This window comes from Nicotiana tabacum, chromosome 16 (genome assembly GCF_000715075.1).
Source record: "Nicotiana tabacum cultivar K326 chromosome 16, ASM71507v2, whole genome shotgun sequence".
Taxonomy (NCBI): Eukaryota; Viridiplantae; Streptophyta; class Magnoliopsida; order Solanales; family Solanaceae; genus Nicotiana; species Nicotiana tabacum.
Window position 1 is genome coordinate 151,777,575 of NC_134095.1, and position 21,848 is coordinate 151,799,422.

Consider the following 21,848-nt stretch of genomic DNA (forward strand, 5'->3'; position numbering starts at 1 on the left):
CACTTAGACCTTCACCGATTCGAAGATTCCGGCCATCTCCGGCCTTGCTCTGGCATACCATGGTGTTTTGAGCCTGATTCTGACCTCTCCGACTCAGATCGATGGCCTTTTCAAAGCTTTTTCTAGGGTTCTTCTGAAACCCTAACTCGTCGAGCTTTTCCCCGATTTTTCTTTTAGATCTGTTATGTATCGATGCTCTACTTGAGTGTTCAAACGATTTCCCTAACTTTTCTTTCAAAAATTACTTTCCGAAGCCCCTTTTACCATCTAGGGTTTTCTGAAAATGCGTAAGTATTTATCTGGATGTCTTCTCCTTTTCCTTTGTATGTATTTGCCTCTACTATGTTCTTATGTTTTCCTTCTACCATGTATGTTCCTATACCGTGCTTTCTATATTCCGTTTTTGTATGATCTGCCATTGTGTTTTCTACACTATGTCCTTGTATGCTTTTCTACTATGTTCTACTATTTTCTTCTACAATGTTCTGGTGTGTTTCACCTACTGTATTCTTCTATCGTGTTCTTAAGTGCTCTTACTATTTTTTCCTTCTACTGAACTTTGTTTAAGCCTCTTCTAAAAGGATCTTCTTAAGCATGCTTCCTTCTACTGTTCTTATCAGTTTTTTCTCATCATGCTTCGAATTAGTCTTTACTCTGTTGCTTTATTTGTATTTACATGTTATTCATGAGTTCTTTTGCTGCGAGAAGCGTGTTAGAAGTTTCAGTTCTTTTTAGAAACCTCTGAACATGTTTTGATTCAACTGTTGGCCCCCTCATCTTTGCTTTATGGTTTGCCCGAACTGGGGTTCTTATTTCAAAACCCCCAACCCTTTTAGATCAATTTCGAAGTTTCATATGATTCTGACCTTTTGATAAACTCTTCTAAACTCTGTTACTGGATTTTCCACTGATTTTACGATGGCATGACAATTTTTTCTTTCATACTTAACGTGTATGTATGCTCTTTATATGTGATGAACCTTTCTGTAAAAGGGCTTTCCAACTTGTGATTGATTCAGAATCCCTTTTAATAGGTCTAATTGATCGCTACTGATTTTCCTTAAGTTAAAATCTTTCCTCTCTTTCTGACTTGGTTCATTGGTAATGTCGAATCCCTGATTCCTTGATTTACTAGGTACTAATTGATTTACTGTGTTCTTGCCTTATTTGGGCTAACAGTATATTTTAAAATTTTCTTTCCTTAGTTAAACCCCTATGTATTTACCCCTAATTTCCTACTTTACACAAGATGTTTACTTGATTCTCTTTCCTTAACTTGATTGTTGTCCATTACCGTTTGAGTTTGAACTCCTTAATTAAAGGAAGTTCTTATGTTGATTGATTATAATTGATACATAGTTCCAAAATTACTATGATTCTTCCCTTACTCTCTACCTGTTTTTCCAAGCTATAAATACTCGACTCTTTTTCTTTTCACCTTAACGGAATACACTTCAGAGTTTCACTTAATTCTCACAACCCCTTCTAAAACTTTCTGCACTTTGGCTTTCTCAAGACTTCTGCTTTCATTTGTTTTTCCTAAAACTGGTATGTCCTAGTTTTGATTCTAGCATCAACCCAAATGTGTTTACTTACAAGTTTTTATGTCCATGCCTACTTTACTACTTTATAGAGTTCAATTTCTATGATAGTATGCTTATGTCTTGCTATCTGTTACTGCAATGAATCCCATTCCCCATACCCCTTTATGTGTTTGAGCTGTGGTTTAAGACATGGCAATACACAAAGTTATTGACCATGGATTAAAACTGGATCCTTTGGATCCTAGGCTCTTTCAATTTCCCATACCTCATTCCCTTAGGTGTGTTGAGTTGAGGTATAGCCTAGCAGCATCCAAGTTGCTGTCCAGGGCTAAACCTGACCTTCAATAGGTCCTAGCTCTCTAATTTTTAGCTTGGCCAAGGGTGTGCCAGCACTCCTAATTGCTGGGCATGACCACCAGCCTGCCTTGGCATTCCCTAATTACCCTTGTACACTTACACCTATTCCTAGAATCTTAAGTTCTGTCCCTCTCTTTTGAGCCTTGCTTTAGGACCTTGAGTTCCATATGAACTTGGACATTTGAGGGTTGGCCCTTCCACACTGCACTATAATCTGAATCTGCAATATATTTGTGGTGTAAGCACTGCTTGGAATTCCTGAAACTCCTTGGATCTCTGAAACACCCCAGATAAGAGAAGGCTTTGGAATCTGATCTTTGGAAGTTGGTTTATCTCATATTTCAGACCTGGGGTCTGAATTAGGCTCTCCTTGGTTGGAATCTTTAATTTCTGATATATTTTTTCTTATTCATTCCGGTATGTAATAATCTTGTAATAAACATTTGGGGTCGGCTAGTGGAAAAGGGTAAGGGCCTATGCATGCAAGGGGTAGATACCATGTTCATAGGGATTACTATTTTTCTAAAGTTCTGCATTTTATAAATCACTGAAATTCTGCACTCATGTAGATACCATGTTCATAGGGATTACTATTTTTCTAAAGTTCTGCATTTTATAAATCACTGAAATTCTTGCACTCATGTAGATACCATGTTCATAGGGATTACTATTTTTCTAAAGTTCTGCATTTTATAAATCACTGAAATTCTGCATCTTCATATAGACACCATGCCTATAGGACTTTCTGTATTCTGCATCTGTCGTTAGGCAAACCTATTATAGGATTTAAATACCTAATCAATTGCATGTAGACAACCTGCCTATAGGATTCCTGCATAAGCAATAACAGTGCTCAAATCGGTAACACCTAGAAAGCATGTCTATAGGAGCTTTTAACTAAACCTGAATTGTCAACTCGCTTATAAGCCTAAAATCAGTAGCAATAATGTTTAACGCCTGCAGATCTTATGTCCCTGTAATTGACAATTCTTTTCTGCAATCAGTTTACTTTTTTATTTCTGAAACTAATAGATATCATGCCTATAGGTTCTGTTTAACGCCTAGGCAAGCCTTATGGTAAAATTTTATAATTGCATCAGTTTTGATAATTACAACCAACAGGCAGGCCTAATTCGGACTTCTTATCTGAAAATATATGATAAATTAGCCACCCTTCCTACGTTAAGTTTAATACAGACCAAACCAGTATTTGTAAGTTATGCTAAATAATCTGCTGCTTTGAATGAGGAGGCCGACTTGAGCCTTAACTGCTATTTGTACCCCTTTTAACTGCTATCTGTTATTGCTTGTCGCCTAGATTTTTATCCTTTTGAAAACTCCGCAAAAGCCCCAACTCCCTCCCTTTTAGGATTAGTAGTCCCATATGCCTCCGGGACTGATAGGATTGGGACGGGTAATAGCATGCAATAAGTAATGATACCATTTTGCGCTTTAACACCTTAACGAGGTGGGAAGGGTAGATATGGATATGATGACCAATGCGCTAATATCACGTGTGACCCCTTTTCTGATGAGCGATTGCTGGGTATTGCATTAAAGTGATCCATATTAATCATAAACATATGACCCCCTCCCTTTATTTACTTTTATCTCTTCTTGTAAAACTGTTCAAATCTTTTTTTTCATAAATTTCTGCCCTCTCTACTTACCTTCGAAAGTTTTCAACCTGATTACAATGTTATATGTGAATCCTTATTTGAGCCTTGATTGTTTACTTGTAAAGTCACAATTGTAACATGGCCGGGAACCACACTAGTGGATCTTGAGGGGTGCCTAACACCTTCCCCTCGGGATAATTTCTAGCCCTTACCCTAATCTCTGGTCTCTTCATCTCAAACCCTTCTTAAAGTGTCCTAATGCACTATAATCATTAGGTGGTGACTCTTCAACTTCTAAACCCAATTCTCGAAAGGGAATAGAGTTGTCTTCCCAATGTCGTATACCCGATTTCTGACCCCACGGTTAGAGAAAAAGGGGGCATCGACAAGGAATTCTGCACCCATATAGATATCTTGCCTATAGGTTTCTGAATTCAGCATTCATATGGATATCCTGTCTATAGTTAAATTTCTCCATCTCTCATATAGATATCATGCTCATCGTTAACTAGAAATCCGAATCCTGCATATGCACCTGTCACTAGGCAAACCTGTTTATAGGGCTTAAATAACTAACTGCATTTAAATTTCATGTTCGTAGGCTTAAACGAAGTACAACATTTAGATGCCATGCCTATAGGATTTCTGCACTCTTGCTATGTCAGTAAAAAGGTTTAAAATCAACAATGCCTAGAAAGCATGCCTATAGGAATTAATAATCAAGTCTGAAACGTCTCACTCGCCTACAAATCTAAAATCATTGTCTAACGTCTGCAGAATTTATGATCTTTTGTCAAAACTCGTCTTTCCTGAATAACTGGCAACCTTTTTAAAAAATCAGTATACTTCATCTTTTCTGAAATCAGTAGATATCATGCCTATAGGTTTTCGTCTAACACTTAGGCAGGCCATAAGACAGTTTATGAACTGAATCAGACTTTTATCAGCTACAACCAGCAGACATGCCTGATTCGGGCTTCTTCTCTGAACTATGTAATAAATCAATCTGCCTCCACTGTTTAAGTTTTAATCAGACCCTAAACAGTACATGCAAGTCATGTTACATTATGTGCTTTCTTTGGTTTAAAGGAGGTCTGTTTGAGCCCTTTTATTTGTTTATATGCTTCCCCAAACTTGTTATATGTGTTTTGTTTGTCGCCTTAGTATTTTACCTTTTGAAACCACAAATAAGCCTAATACCTCCTCCCTCTAGGATTAGTAGTCCCAAGTGCCTCTAGGGCTGATAGAATTGGGGCGGGTAATAACATGCAATAAGTAAACGAGACCATTCCGCGCTTTAATACCTTAACGGGGTGGGAAAGGGTAGACATGGAAATGATGACCACACGATAACATCACGTGTAGCCCCTCACTAAGGAGTGATTACCGGATGTTGTATGGGGTGATCCGTATTATTAATAAACCTAGGACCCCCTTCCCTTTGTTTTCTTTGTTTCTTGTAAATCTTTTTAAACCATTTCTTTTAAGAAAATCAACTCTTTTTATTTCCTTTTTCTTACTTTTGTTTATTTGTAACCATTACGTGAAAATCCCCTCTTATTTGAAGCCTTTATTTGCCTATGTGTTATTTGCACTTAAGTTACAACAATAGTTTGGCCGGGAACCATACTAGTGGATCCTGAAGGGTGCCTAACACCTTCCCCTTGGGATAATTTCAAGCCCTTGCCCAATCTCTGGTTACTCAAAACAAACCCCTCTTAGTGTCCTAATGCACTTTAATCATTAGGTGGCGACTCTTCAATTCAAAACCCAATTCCCAAACGGGAACGAGTTGTCTCTCAAATGTCATAAATCCGATTTCGCGAGAAAAAGGGGGCGCGACAATGTTTGATGATGCAGATGAAGATGGCGTGATGATCCCTCACAACGATGCACTGGTAATATTTTTACTTGTACATGATACTAAAGTGAGACGAGTTTTGATTGATCCAGGTAGTTCCGTAAGTATCATTCTTCTAAGGGTGGTAAACGAGATGCAAGCTGATGAAAAAATGGTTCCCAAAGCACCTACCATATCTGGATTCGACAATTCAAGTGTTGTTACAAAAGGATAAATAGTGCTTACCACATTTGCAGAAGAAGTTGTCAAGGTTACGAAATTCCAAGTAATAAATACAGACATGGTGTATAATATGATTTTGGGTAGGCCTTGGATTCATGATATGGATGATGTTCCATCTACTTTGCATCAAGTTATTAAATTCCCTTCATAATAGGGGACTAGACAAATCCGTGGAGATCAGCAGGCTTCTAGAAGTATCAATTCAGTGGTTGATTCGAGCATAATGAACGATGGTGCAAATGAAAAATAGCAATTACATAATTCAATTGAGGATAAAGCAGCACAAACCTCAACTGAAGGTGGACAAACAGACATAGATTCAAGGCCCGATGACATTCAAGAGCCAGAAGAGAATGAAAATATCAAAACAACAATAGAAGAACTCGAGGCTATCATGTTTTCCGAGTAGTGGCCCGATAGAAAAGTTTATATTGGAATGAAGCTAAGCACAAAAATGAAAGGTAAAATTGTCAAATTTTTACAAGCTAACACAGATTTTTTTGCTTGGTCGCATTCTGATATGACAGGTATACCACCGGAGGTAATGACCCACAAGCTGAATGAAGATCCATTGTCCAGTCAAACAGAAGAAAAGGAAGCAAGGATCCTTAAAAAATCAGGTGATCCAGGATGAGGTACAAAAACTTTTAAAATTGGGTCCATACGAGAGGTAAAATATCATGTCTGGCTAGCTAACACTATAGTAGTACCAAAAAAGAATTCGAAATGGCGAGTTTGTGTAGATTATACTGATTTAAATAAAGCTTATCCTAAAGACTCAGTTCCTTTACCACATATAGATCAACTAATTGATTCTACTATATTTTTTAGATTCCTATTCAGGATATAATTAGATAAAGATGGATCCTTTAGACGAGGAAAAAAATTTCTTTATCACAGATAGGGGGACTTACTGTTATAAAGTTATGCCTTTCTGATTAAAGAATGTTGGAGCCACGTACCAGAGATTGGTAACAAAAATGTTCGAAGAACACCTGGGAAAAACTATGGAAGTCTACATGATGACATGCTGGTCAAGTCAGCACAGGTGGGGGACCATATCCAATATCTATCAGATACTTTTCAGATTCTCCACAAGTTCAATATGAAGTTAAATCCCGAAAAATGTGCCTTTGGTGTGGCTTCAGGTAAGTTTTTAGGTTTCCTTGTCTCTAAATGAGGTATAGAAGTAAGCCCTGCACAGATCAAAGCCATTGAAGAAATACCAGACATACTCACGAGCAAAAAAGAGGTGCAAAGGCTAACAGGTAGGATGATAGCTTTAGGAAGATTTATTTCCAAATCTTCGGAGAAAAGTTTTAAGTTCTTTTCAGTGTTGAAAAAGAAAACCAATTTGAGTGGACTAATGAATGTCAACAAGCACTCAAAAATCTAAAAGCATACTTGCCAAACCCACTGTTGCTCGCTAAATCGAAGGATGGAGAAAGGCTACTCATCTATCTCGTTGTATCATAAATAGCGGTAAATGCAGTGTTAGTACATAAAGACAAAGGTAAACAATATCCAATCTATTATGTTAGCAAATCTTTATTGGATGCTGAAACTCGATATCCTCATTTAGAAAAACTTACTTTAGCACTAATCATAGCATCTATAAAGTTGAGGCCTTATTTTCAATGTCACCCTATCTTTATAGTGACCGCTTACCCCTTAAGAAATATATTGCATAAGCAAGAACTGTCAGGTAGGTTAGCCAAGTGGGCTATAGAACTCAGTGAATATGATATCGCATACCAACCTAGAACTGCGATAAGATCATAGGTTTTAGCAGATTTTGTGGCGGACTACAGCCCAGGGATAGTTCCTGAAGCAGAAAAGGAACTATAGGTATTCATCGGATCTAATCCGGGTACTTGGACCTTATTTACTGATGGCTCCTCAAATGTTAAAAGAGCGGGTTTAGGCATTATTCTAATTCCAACTTCAGAAAAACCATAAGGCAGGCAATAAAGTGTCATCCCATTACTAACAATAAAGCAGAATATAAAGCTGTAATTGCAGGTCTGGAATTGGCACGAGAACTCGGAATAGAGTAGATTATAATCAAAAGTGACTCGCAACTTGTATTTAATCAAACGCAGGGGACTTATATAGCTAGAGAGGCGAGGATGTGACAATATTTGGAAAAGGCACGAGAATTAATTAGACAATTCCAATCATGGAAAATCGTGCAAATACGCAGGGAGTAAAATACGGAAGCAGACGCGTTGGCTAATATCGCATCTGTTGCAAAAGTAACAAATGAAGAAAATGCTACCGTAGTACTGTTGTTTCATTCGTCACTCGATCAGGATAAAAATAAGGTGAACTTCAATAATTTAACTTGGGATTGGAGAAACGAGTTCGTTAATTTCCTGCAGTACAAGATTTTACCTGAAGACAAGAAGAAGGCTCAGTCACTTCGACAAAAAGCTGCCCGTTATTGTTTGGTTTGTGGCAACCTGTATCGAAAGATGTTCGGAGGGCCTTTAGCAAGATGTCTCGGACCTTCTCAAACAGAGTATGTGATGAGAGAAGTACATGAGGGACACTGTGAAAATCATGCAAGAGGAAGATCTTTGGTAAAAACTTTAATTAGAACAGGATATTATTGGCCAAAAATGGAAGAAGATGCGGAAAGTTTTGTGGCCAAGTGTGACAAATTCCAATGATATGGCAACAACATGCATCGCCCAGTGGAGCTATTACATCCAGTTATTTCACCATGAGCTTTTACGAAGTGGGGGATAGATATCATAGGTCCACTACCACAAGCCAAAGGAAAGGTACGATTTTTATTAGTATTAACAGATTATTTTACCAAGTGGGTAGAAACAGGTGCCTTCAAACAGGTGCAGGAGAAAGAAATCAGGGACAATATTTGGCGAAACATCATATGCCGGTTCAGAGTTCCAAAAGAAATCGTATGTGATAATGGCCCACAATTCATAGGTGCGAAAATCACAGAATTCTTTCAGAGTTGGCAGACTAAAAGGATAACTTCAACACCTTATCATCCTGTGACTAATGGACAAGCCGAATCGATAAACAAAGTTATTATTAACAACTCGAAAAAAGATTAGAGGAGTCAAAAGGTAAGTGGCCAAAAGTGTTACTAGGAGTCTTATGGGCTTATCAAACGACAACAAAAACAGGTACGAGAGAGACTCCATTCTCACTTATGTATGGTGTTGAAGCCTTAATCCCAGTTGAATTAGGTGAACCAAGTACAAGATATACCCAAGTGACTGAAGACTCAATGAGGAAGAGATGCGAATAAATCTAGATTTGCTTGAAGAAAGGAGAGAAACGGATCTAATAAGGATGGCATCGCAGAAACAAATTATTGAGCGATATTACAATCGGAAAGCTCATCTTAGATACTTCAAGATTGGGGACTTAGTCTTCAAAAAAGTTTTTCAATCAACAAAAGCGACCAATACAGGAAAGTTGAGTCCAAATTGGGAAGGACCCTACAAGATTCGAGGCATTGCTGGAAAGGGTGCTATGAGTTAGAAACAATGGAAGGCAAAGTACTCCCATCGAATTGGAATGTTATTCATTTAAAAAAGTATTATTTCTAAGCAAAGGAAGAACCCCCGGTCATGTATCATTCGTGTATGGTTTAGTTTTATACTTTTTTAATTATACTAATCATTTTAGATAATAGACACAAAGCTAGCCCACACCAAATGATGATATTAGACCTGAAAGACACGCGGGATATAAAATTATTCCAGGTCTGGGTTACAACCTTTCTGGTGGAAATAAAATGGGTTAAGCAATCATCATCTAAAATTATACCTCCGAGTCTCGTATGTATTTTCTTTTTCAGGAAATGAACCAAATGGAAGGAATAATCAAGTGCTCGAGATTTCATACTTCAAAGCTCTAACACTTGGGGGACTATAGATATGAAGGAAAAGAAGGCTAAAAGTCAGAATTCAAACCTGGATCAACCCAAAAATCAAAAGTCAAGAGCCAATCAGAGAAAAAAAAACAAGCCTGATTCAAAAGCCTTTGTAATAAGCTTTGATAAAGTGTAAACTCGCGGACATAAATTACAAGATCCTGCGAGTACTTAGGTTAAGGGCAATGATTAGTCATGTGTTGCAAGATATACCCTAGAATTGTTTGAAATCTGATATAAGAAAAACAGTTATGAAAGAGTTGTAGATGTCGTACAAAAAAGTTAATTGAATACTTGTAAAGTGTTATGTAATTTGAAAGTTCAAAACATGAAACTTCCTCAAATTATTCATGAAACTTCTTCAAAAATATCTATTTTCCTACTTCTCTCATATACTTACACCAATATGAATTTGAGACGTCTCCTTCATTAGTGACATTTATAAAAGGGCCCTTTTTATAAAATTCGTGTCTATGCCAAAATCACAAAATATTAAAGCATTTTTAAATGCAAGTTAAAGAGTTTAAACAAAAACTCAAATTAAACGAAAGATCATATATTAAACTTGGCTAAAACTAAGTATATACTTAGTTAAAACCAAAACGTTTGTTTGATAAACAAACCCCAAAACGAACCAGGGGTAAAAACTAACCAACCATTCCAAAAAGTAAACTTCCTATCAAAAATTCAAAACACACACTAAGTTCTGAAAGAAGACTAAAAGGCAGAATCCAATATGGCATCATCAGCAGCGGGAGAAGATTCAACTTGAGAAGAAGAAGCTTAAATACCAACTTCACCAAGAGTAAGCTCATCACCTTCGGGAACACCGACCTCAAGTGAAGGAAAGTCTTGACTTTCTGAGTTTTTTTCGATTGCCTATTTAGTTTTATCAATCTCGACATTGAGATCAAAACCTTCCTGGCTAGCCTCCATCAAAGTCTCGAGGCAGGTATTCAAAAAAGTCCAACTTAGATCAAATGTCGATTTATCTTCAAGGGCTTCGTAATCTTTCTCCCACTGGTCAATTTCAACCTTCAAATCTTCATTATCAATCAAAGAAGAATCATAAGAAACCTTCAAAAGGGCAAGGGAACTCTCCAAGAACTGGATCTTATCAGAAGAAACACGGAGGTCTTCTTGAACCTGAGTGAGTGCCCTGGCGTAAGTTTCCTTCTGACTAAGGAGTTCTTTCAAACCCCTTATCTCCTCAGTAGCTTTAGAAAGTTGCTCTGAAAATGAGGACTCAAAGATGTCTTTGTCTTTGCCAACTTGACTTGAAAAGGCTTTTTCAACTGCCAATTCCGCCGCCATCGTCCTTGCTTGCCTCTCCAAAGCACACTTCTCTTCAGCTAAAACTTCTTTCTCCAATTGAAGTCTCTCGTATTGTTCCTTCCAGTTATCCGCTTCAGTACAATAATCATTTACTAGTTGTTCAGTGTGAACAATTCTCTTCATAAGCTATGTTCCTATCAAGTTTATCTACAAAAGAAAAGAAAGAAGCGATTGTCAAATAAAAGTAAATAACCATGAGAAAAAGAAAGGAAAAAGCTAAGACTTGAATCTTCAAAGATGAATGAACAATATAATTCATCCATGTCAAGGAGTTGTAGCTTTCCAACTTTGATTTCTCAACTGGGCTAAGTAGAGGTTTCAACCATAGGTCGGCTTGACCAGATTTTTTCAACAGATTACCACCTTCAGGGACTTCTATGATAACCTTTTTCATCACCCTATTGCTACTAGAAGTACCAACTTCAACATGAGAAGTAGTAGCAACAGGGACAGTTGAGGAAGTGAAAGCAGCCACGGGAGGAGCAGTATCAACAACAATAGGAATAGTAGATTGAGAATGAATAGGGACTAATGGTGGAAGAGGAGCAAGGGGTAATTCTTCAAAAATGGGACCAAAATCTTCACTATCAAAACCACGGGAAAATAGGTGATTAGTAGAGGCACGAGGAGGAGCATCCATCTCTTTATCACACTAAAGTAGCATCTTTAGGCTCTTTCAAAGGAACTGAACTTGGAGGAGTGGTGGCTTCATCATCTAAAATATCGCGCCTCCTAGCCCGAGGCCTGCGCACTAAGGAACCCTCTTCTTGTTCCTCTTCACCTTCAGAGCCACAGGCTTCAGCAATTTTCCTCTTGGAGAAAGAAGCGCTCAAAATCCGCTCTTGTGCAGAACTTACAGAAAGCCTAACCGTGGGAACATATGCAGGACGCCAAGAATGGAAAACCCTAATAAAAGAAAAGAGTCACTGTGAGAAACTCTTAAGTTAGCAAAAGACAAAAAGAAGAAGATTAAGCGGGAAAAAGTACCGTGTGTTTTTTAACTTTCCACCAAAATCTCTGAGAGATATTTCCAAGATCTTCTCTCCATAGGGGAAACAAATAGCAACTTTTCTACCCAAGCACGGAAGTTGGGGATTTCCTTAAAAACTTCCATAGTTGCTGAAAAAGTAGGGGTAAAAATACATGAGAATCAATTTTGAGCAAGGAAAAAGGTGAGATACAAATACTTACATGCAAAATTTCACTTTTCTGGAAAAGACATATTTTCTTCGCCAACCAAAGCACTAGTAAGAGCAGCAACGAAGAAAGTATACTAGCCTCGATCCTATCATCCTTAGGGCTAACTAATACTTTCTTTCTTTTAGCCACAAGGGGAAAAAAATCCTTCATGAAATAGTTTGGGAGAGTAAAGATGTAGTAGGTGACGAAAAGTAAAAGGCATAGAAGCCAAATTTGATAAATAATGGAGGCATGCAACAACTCTCCAAATAATAGGACCAATCTGTCCTAAACACACATTGAAGTAACGACAGAACTCGATGATTACCAGGTCAATATGAGGTTTAAAACCTAGGGTAAAAGGATATATATATAAACGAAGGAATAGCCAGTTTGGTATGAAGTAATTCTTTAGTTAGAACCATGGACTAAAATTGGGAAGTCGGGTTTCCAATTACATTCTCTTCGAACCAGAGCAAGAAGACCAGTGGTAATTAGAGTTGGGTAACGGTCAACACGATCAAGGAAAACAACCATGGAAGAAACTTGACTCTTCACGGATTCACTATCAGTCACAAAGGATAGCTTTTGAGGAACAATTTCATTAACAGTGGGTTCACATAGAGCTTTAGTTGAATCTTTGTCTTTAGAAGAAAATCTTAGGGTTGCAGAAGCCCTAGGTCTAGAAGAAGACGGATTGGCAGCACTACTTTGAGAAGGGGAACCACGGTTAGAAATACAACCGAGGCTACGCAATCTACCACCTCTTCTACTTCTAGTAGGTAATTGGAAGAAACAAACTCATCAACAATGATAACTTTGCAAGGATCAGGGGAAGCCATGATTAACTAAAGAAACACAATAAAAAGATGCAGAAAGAAGTAAGACAAGAAGACGAAGAAGGAAAGGCTTTAGAAAATCGGAAAAGGGTAAAGTATTTATAAGAAGACACGACTATTAAGGTCATTATGAAGCATCATAATGGAATCATCACTTCATGACTGATGCAGTTGCAGGAAAACCATAAAAGATGCTGAAGAACCGAAGGACCAGTTGATAAAAGCCACGTGGCATAGTCATTAAATGAAAGTGATGAACGTCATATCGGTTCAGAAAAGAGAATGATTATATTCGAAAACGGCGATAGAGAATTCCCGCCATTAAAACTTTTCACTTTCCCGAATATTCAATAGAGAATATTTAAGAAAGTGGGGGGGACTATCTGTATTGGTGGTGAAAAAGAGGTACATGTGGAATATTAGACTACTGACATGGCATAATGTGTAGAATAATAGTATAGAAACACGTGGCAGTCTTATTTGATTGAGTAAAAAAAGGTAAGAAGAAACACCCACGAGACAGTACAACTGGAAAAGAATGAATAAATAGTAGAAAGAAGGAAAGATACATGGACCGGAAAGAAATGAGGAAGGGAATTGTAACAGATGTAAGGCATTTATAGCAATAAATGTACCGGTTACAAGTATCCAAAATAATGAGCAATCAATATTATTAATGCCCATAATTAGCTCAAATTATGGGGGAAAACCGTTATTATTGTACATTCATATATAATGGCACAAAATATTATTTGTAAAGGGACATCTGAGTCAATATTGAAATATACACTTTACTTTTCTGCTTTCTCGAAATTCTCTACCTTGACTTTGCAATCAATTATTTTCTTAGTTATTTTTGTTATTTTCCCTTGAGAAAGTGAAGCAAAACTTGGTTATTAGAAACCTGTTTTCATCTAAAATTAGACTTTAACCGAAAGATATATTTTTAGTTAAACAATGATTTCCATAATTGAGTTTTTTTTCTAAAAGAAAAATAATTATTTTATATTTGGCTAGTCCATTTTCTTGGAGGAAAAGGTTTGGCTTTTATAAATTGAGGATCCTTCTTTCTCATTTAGAGGCATCTATAATGTAACCATAAGGGATTTGAGAGCCTTGTTTAGGGGGAGAATGTCACTACCCAAAATCCAATTAGCAGAGATAGCACCTAACCCAATCTTCTAGGTTAGCCAATTAACAATAAACACAATCCAAATGAGAATACTAGAAAATAAATGATGAAATATCTGAATTCTTATAAAATAACCCAAGGACTGGTAGTATAAGTCACGAGTCACTAAGATTTAGATATATAAAGCTGGTAGGAAGTAACGCAACATTTGTTTGATTATACATAAACATAACTCAAATTTTAAGACTACCAAGAATAACTGGTAGCTATGTCCGAACAATGGGTACATCTTCAGTGCCAACTCCCACCATGTACCGTAACATCAGCTCAAGATCTGAATGTAAGGTGCAGAAGTATAGTATGAGTACAACCGACCCTTTATACTCAATAAATATCATAACTAACCTCGGCGAGATAATAAGAGCAAGAATTATAAATAATATTCACCAGTCACTTGTACTAGTTCTTAAATCCAACAGGTATAGAACATGTGTATGATCAAATCAAGAAAATACTAGTAAAACCACTTTGCTGCTCACAATTTTTTTTATTTTAAAGTGTTCTACCCAGTCAACAATCCAGTATATAATTAAGATATGCAAGTAAATCAGGTAAATAGTCAAGGAAATTGCAAGTAAAGATGAAACGCAATAACCAAATATCATTTCGTTGGGCCGCACAATCCAGTCCAAATAACAATAAGCCAATAAGGCCTATTACGGCATGCAACCCGATTCAAATAATAATAACTAGCTCTCCCAGAACTCACATCAACCAAAAACCTGTCGGTTTCTTATAATTAGCGTGTACACCATTCAAGAGACAAACATGAGAGTGTGACCCTAGGTGGATGGATCCATATCCACAAACAAGCACGTCCAATTCAACGTGCTACCAGTCTGGTGTGATTACTGGCTCAATATTATAATCCGCCCAACATGGTCACAAACTCAACATAATAGATCCATCCGGCGTGGTCACAAGTATAAATATACAATCCGCCCATTGTGCCTACATGAATAACAATATAATCTGCCTAGTGTGGTTACAAGCATAATAATACAATATGTTAGGCGTGGTCACATGCATAACAATACAATCCGTCATACGTGGTCACATGCATAATAATACAATCCGCCCAGTATGGTCAAAGGTATCCGGTCCAAATTATATCATATAGAAGTAAATATACAAGAATACATATATATGATCAATGAATATCAGATTTCATGCTCTTGGACCGGCATAAGTGTTATGCTAGAATGTATGCATGTGCAAAGCATGCGATCATATCTTAAACCGATAATTTCATCACGAGAATAGCACATATCAAGCTCAATCAGGAAATCAACTACTATGCAATCTCAAAATATAGGCAAATAGCTCATAATAGTCAATTCAAGGTATATCATAGCCTAAGAGCTACCCGAGCATGGATAAATACCACTGGTGCTCGCACATGAGCTCAAACCCCACACATATGCGCACTCATAGCACATAGCTATCACAAATAACTCAGGCAACTAGTGCCTCAACCAAGTTTATATAAGATACTTACTCAAGCAAGCCAAATCAAATATCGAGCAAGCTAAACAATACTCTATAAGCGCCATCCCGCACAAATCGATCTCTGAACGGCTTGAAACTAGCCAAAAGCAACTCAATAATATCAAATAATGCCAAAGAAAATAAACCCAAATGATAAAGGTCGAATCTTTGATAAATTATTTAAAGTCAACCAAAAAGTCAAATTCGGGCTCGTACCTTGGGACCCGACAAAACTCTCAAATTCAGATAATTCATTCGAATACAAGTCCGAAGTGGTCTGAATCAATCTGAAAAACATCCGGGCCCCTCGAAAACCCCGTCCAAATATATCAACAAGTCCCAAAACATAACGCGGATCCACTCGAGGGCCTCAAATCACACCCAACAACATCAAAATCATGAATAACACTTCAATTCAAACTTAATGAATTTTTGAACTTTCAACTTTTAAAATTTGTGCTAAATCATATCAAATCAACTTGGAATGACCTCAAATTCTGTGCATAAGTCCCAAATGAAATAATAAACATATTCCAACTCCTGAAACTACAATAAACATCTGATAACGCCAAAGTCAACTCACGGTCTAACCCTTGAACTTTCCAAACCTTCACATTGTCAAATTTCGCCAAATAGTGTCGAAACCTTTTAGAAACATCTAAATATAAATCCAAGCATATGCCCAAGTCTAAGAAATCACCATCCGGATCTAACGGAACCAACAAAACTTCGATCCGAAGGCAAATATACGAAAGTCAAACTTGGTCAACTATTCAAACTTAAAGCTTCCATAATGAAGATCATTCTTACAAATAAATTTTGAATCACCCAAAAATCAAAACCGACGATACACCCAAGTCGTAATACTCCATACGAAGCTATCACGACCTCAAACCTCCAAACCAAATATAAATGCTCACTATACAGTCATTATAGAGAACTTTTCAGTACAAGTGTTAGTGTGTCACTTGTGTTTGTCTCTTTATGAGGTTGTTCTCTTAATATTTTGTACTCTCTTTTATATAGTGGATTGCTCATCTCTATCTGTGGATGTAGGTTAATTGACCGAACCACGTTAAATATTTGTGTCTCTTTTGGTATATTTCTCTTTTGTTGTTTGATTTATTATCGTTCAAAGTTTGCTCTGCATGATACCTGATTATTTCAATCCTAACAAATGATACCGTGTTGAAGTTTGTGATACCTCATACTTACATAATTCTTTTAAATATGTTTGACTGATGAAATAAATAGGATGCGAGTTCAAATATATTAAGTTACAAAAGTGTGCTCCTTTCGAATAATTTAATTAATTATTTAATTGAGATAATAACATATTCTGTTTCAAAAAGAATAACATATTTTATAATTGAAAATAACTTAGCTTTAAACCCCGATTTAGCTAAACAAATGTCATAATGGGTTTAAAGTTTAAATCCATAAGTTTCTTCATACAACAAACGAATGTCTGAAAATAACACGGACTAGCCAGTTTTCGGATTGGTAATTGAAAAACAGCAAGTGTTTGTAAAGTCATTCAAAAATAGTCACTATTTCACTGCAACACGGAAAGTTCCAGCATAATATACTGAAGATTGGTGCGCCTGTGTATGAATTTCCAGCATGTTATGCTCGAACTCCAACACACGAAAAGTTCCAGCATAATATACTGGAGATTGGAGTACCTATATATGAACTTCCAGTATATTATATTGGAGTTCCAGTATAGCATATTATGCTGGAGTTCCAGTATATTTCCGAATTTTGAACAGTATTTTCGTTCAGATTTATCTTTACATGTAAAGTGGCTAAAATTCGATTATTTTTGAAACTGTGGCTATTTTTCAATTACCACTTGTAAATCTGACTGTTTTTGAATTTCTCCCAACAAATGTTGCAGCATGTTATAAATTATAAGTTTCAAAAGTCATTATTTCTTTTTTATATTTTATTATGAATCACTGCATCACATAAATCAAAATAAGAGAATATAAAATCAAGGTGTAGAGCTACTATAATCTTGGAATACCAAAAAATACTCCAAAAATGGAGGGAGGATGTGCAGAAAGGTGCATGTGTTGCAACTCCTTTTTTTCTTTTCTAAGTAATAGACTTTAGGAGATGTTTAGCCATGAATTTTATTCACTTTTATCCAGAATAATTTTTTACTTTATTTCAAAATCTGTTTATAAGATTTCAAAATTCAAAGCTTATTTATTTTTGGTAAAACATTTAAAACACAGTTGGAACACATGCAACATTTTATTGTCCACTTTGGTTATAAAGAGAAGGTGTACAAATTACAATGCCAGACTACTCAAGTCATTTAAAACTCAAGCCTGAACAGACCAATTATTGATCAAGAGGGAGAAAAAAAAAATGTGGGACCCACCAATGACCTAACAATAAATTAAATGAGGAAAATGAGGGGACCAATTTTAACTTGAAATTTAAATTGAAAAATAATAGTATAGAAAAATTAACCTAACTAATCGTCAATATAACCGCTTAAATTAAAAATAACCGAAAAATATATAATATAAGTATGATTTAGATATAATATACATATAACCATATATGATCAATATATAATTTATATATATCAACTAAAAAATACTTAAACAATAAATTTATCCGATGTAAAAAAGTTTCAAAATATTTCCCTCCCTGGAGACTTTTGGTCCACAGTACGGATTAAAATGGACCCACTCTGACAACCTTTAAAGCTTAAATTCTCCCTATTTTCCTTCTTGATTTGACATATGTTAGTAAGTTGTTATCTGTTCCAAATAGTATAATACTACTAAATACCTTTTTATAATTAAAATTATTTATTTTTGCATGTTTCTTTTGCAATTGGGTGATTCCGTGATTGACATATAATCTATGTTAACGGGTTTAAAAAACAAAAATTAAATGCAAATGGTACTTATGATATTAATATTTTTAACCTTATATTTAATATCTTCATTTCTTACTTAAGATGACAGATCTATTTTATCAGTTTTTGAACATCTAAATTTTAAAATATTAAATTAATCTAATATAATTTAGCTTCAAAAATTAATAATTTTGACTTTCGATAAATTAAAAGTATCACATAAATTGAGCCGAAGGAAATAATAAAACTAAAAGCATAAAATGAAACAGGGGGCACGAAACCCTAAACAGAGGAGAACTTGAACCGTAACCAATTTATTATTGTAGAATTTCCCTCAATCACGTGATTTATAAGTTACGAGCTCGAATCGTAGAAGTAATTGTTAATGCTTCTATTAAGGCTATTTATGCTTTATACATCGAGTTGTCTTTTCCTCGTCTCACCTAGGGTTGCTCAGCGGACAGATATTTTCGCTTGACGGTTCGATTTATTGATTATTTGCTTGTAAATACACTACTCCACTAGCCATTCGATATAATATTGGGCGGATTGGTATCGGATTAACGATTATTGGAAGGTTTATCGGCTAAATCAAATAGACAATAAAAATTACATAAATAAATAAAATATTAAACAATAGATAACCGATTCAATCACAGTCACACTTCAATACGCCAATGAAGCTCTCGTTATTGATGATAGTTTCTTCTTCTTTAATAATATGCAAGCTAAAATACAAATTGGGGATCCTTAACTGGTAATAGAAGTTCAGTTAACATAATTTTGCTTCAGTTATCAAGTTAAATGATTCATTTGAGCAGAGAGATATCAAACAATCTAAACTTGCATTCTTACCCACAAAAACATGACGTTAAAGCTGAGAATTTGCTTCATAATGAATAAACCATTAATCTTAGTGGCTAAATCCAATAAATTTTTACTTTGAGAATACGACTACCAAACAAGAGTGAGCGCGTGAAGTAAAGGGTGGGTGTACTAGATGAGCAGTAGCAATGAGCTGTGAATTTTGTGTAAGATAAGTACTAGTCCCCACCACCCATGTGCCCCTCTCCTGTCTCCACCAGTTCCTGCTTCTCAATCATTTGACCCCTCCTCTCTCTCCCCATATTTTCCTCCATTGTTGAACTCGAACTCTTATCCACCACTCCCTTCAACTTATTTCTCAAGTAATCTTTTTCTACTCCTTTGTTGAGGTGCAATTTTCGCTCTATTTACCCTCTTAGGCACACATTACTCATAATTTGGTTATCAAGTAATTTATCATATTTGTTACTTCTTCATTGTTGATCCTGTATTTTTGCTTCTATGTCGACGTCAGCAGAAGGAAACGGAGCTATAATTGATCCTCATCAAAGGCAGCAACAGCAAAATCCTTCTGGGGGCGGAGGTACAAACGGCGCTTTAACAGTGAAAAAGCCGCCGGTAAAAGACCGTCATAGCAAAGTTGACGGTAGAGGAAGGCGTATAAGGATGCCAATTGTGTGTGCAGCTAGGGTTTTTCAGCTCACTCGTGAACTAGGTCACAAGTCCGATGGTCAAACTATTGAATGGTTGCTTCGTCAAGCTGAGCCGTCAATTATAGCTGCAACTGGTACTGGTACAATACCAGCTAGTTTCTCTACTGTGTCGGTTTCAGTTCGAAGCTCATCGTCATCGATATTAACTTCATCCATTTCGGCTCCGCTTGATCATAAGCAGCCGCCATCATCACAGCCGTTGATTTCTCCTGCTCCGTTTATACTTGGGAAACGCCTCCGGCCTGATGATGAGAGCATTGAAAACGGGAATAAGGACGATGTGGGACCTGCAGCTACGGTTGTGGGTCCCACATCCGGGTTCTGGGCTGTTCCAGCTCGGCCAGATTTTGGCCAAGTTTGGAGCTTTGCTGCGGCGCCACCAGAAATGATGGCGCCAACATCAGCAGCGTTAAGTTTGCAGAGTTCAAGATTCTTTCAGCAGCAAATGGGAGAGGCTTCAGCTGCTAGAGTGGGGAATTATTTACCCATGACTCAAGGACACCTCAATTTGCTAGCTTCTTTATCAGGTCCGCCGCAGCCTTCTTCTGGTAGAAGAGACGACGACGGACGCTGAAGATATGGATATTATTATTATTGTTGTTGTTAATATATCGTATAAATATGTGTTAATGTTCTAGTTTGTTCATGTTGTGTTAGATGAGAAATTGTTGTTGAATTTTGGGGGTTAGGTTCTAGTGAGTGATGAATTATTGCTAGGATTAGGTTGTTTGCTTCGTCGAATTTGTTAGCATTTAAATTCTCCAAATTTTGGGTGTTGTTGTAGCTGTGGGAAGATAACAAGGGACACAAGTATTAGGGGATTTGCTTGTGATGAAGTTGGTGGGGATTTCCACTTTTGTTGTTGCAGACCTCATAATAAGCTGCTTGATCAAGTGGTTAGTAGAGATAATAGGGACAAGTGTGGACTATGAAAACCTGTAGTTCCACATGAATGTTTTGTAAGGAAACCGTGGAGGTTTCTATTTAATTCAGTTCTGTAATTTGTTGAAACTATCAATTGTGAGCTAAACTTTCCTACTCAAAAGAGTGCTATGGACTTTCATTACTGAACTTACTTTGTGTTATCTTGAATGGGATGTTTGCTACTCAATAATTGATTTGATACCATACTGGACAACCCGGTGCACTAAGCGTCTGCTATGTGTGGGGTCCGAGGAAAAGCCAGACCACAAGGGTTTGTTGTACGCAGCCTTATCCTGCATTTCTACAAGAGGTTGTTTCCACGGCTTGAATCCGTGACCTCTTGGTCACATGACAACAACTTTACCAGTTACGTCAATGATCTCATCCAGTATGATACCATATTGGATAAAATGAAATATTCATTTCTTGCTCTGCCCAATTCCTCTGCCCACACCCCCACCCCCCCTCCCTGAATCATTTTAAAAGCATTACTCGATTCACTTGCGACTGATCAACTTATTCATGGGACAGTGAGAAGTGAAATCAATACACTGATGAACATAACTAGAACAGGATCTTGATTGATCATGTGAAATGCTGTTGAATCGAATATATAGAAATGGAGGAAAGAAAATATTTCTACACTCGAGCTTTCTTAAATTGATAATGGACCAGATAATTTTGCTGCAGCTTGATGTCTATTCCATAAATAAATGTGCGATGAGTGCCAGATGATTTTACGTTAATGATCTTAATGCTATAAATTCCTCCCTAGTACTCAGAAGATAGTGTAGTTATTAAAAATGTTACAGTGTCCTATACATTTAGGGACGACATGATGCCCTATTCTATCATGTGCTGCTTCAACTTGAAGGAGGAAAGGATTATACTGCAGCATCTGCTATTTTCTACAGCAACTGGGAGGATTCCGTTGTGCAGCATCTGAGACTAACGACACC

The 21,848-nt window shown here is 36.7% G+C and overlaps 1 protein-coding gene across 1 annotated transcript; it reads left to right on the plus strand.

The window, feature by feature from the left end:
* The first annotated feature begins 19,476 nt into the window (after positions 1-19,476).
* LOC107769959 (transcription factor TCP7-like) lies at positions 19,477-21,010 on the plus strand. Its single transcript, XM_016589219.2, has one exon. The coding sequence runs from the start codon at positions 19,754-19,756 to the stop codon at positions 20,537-20,539; it is 786 nt and encodes a 261-aa protein (XP_016444705.1). The 5' UTR covers positions 19,477-19,753; the 3' UTR covers positions 20,540-21,010.
* Positions 21,011-21,848: the final 838 nt, after the last annotated feature.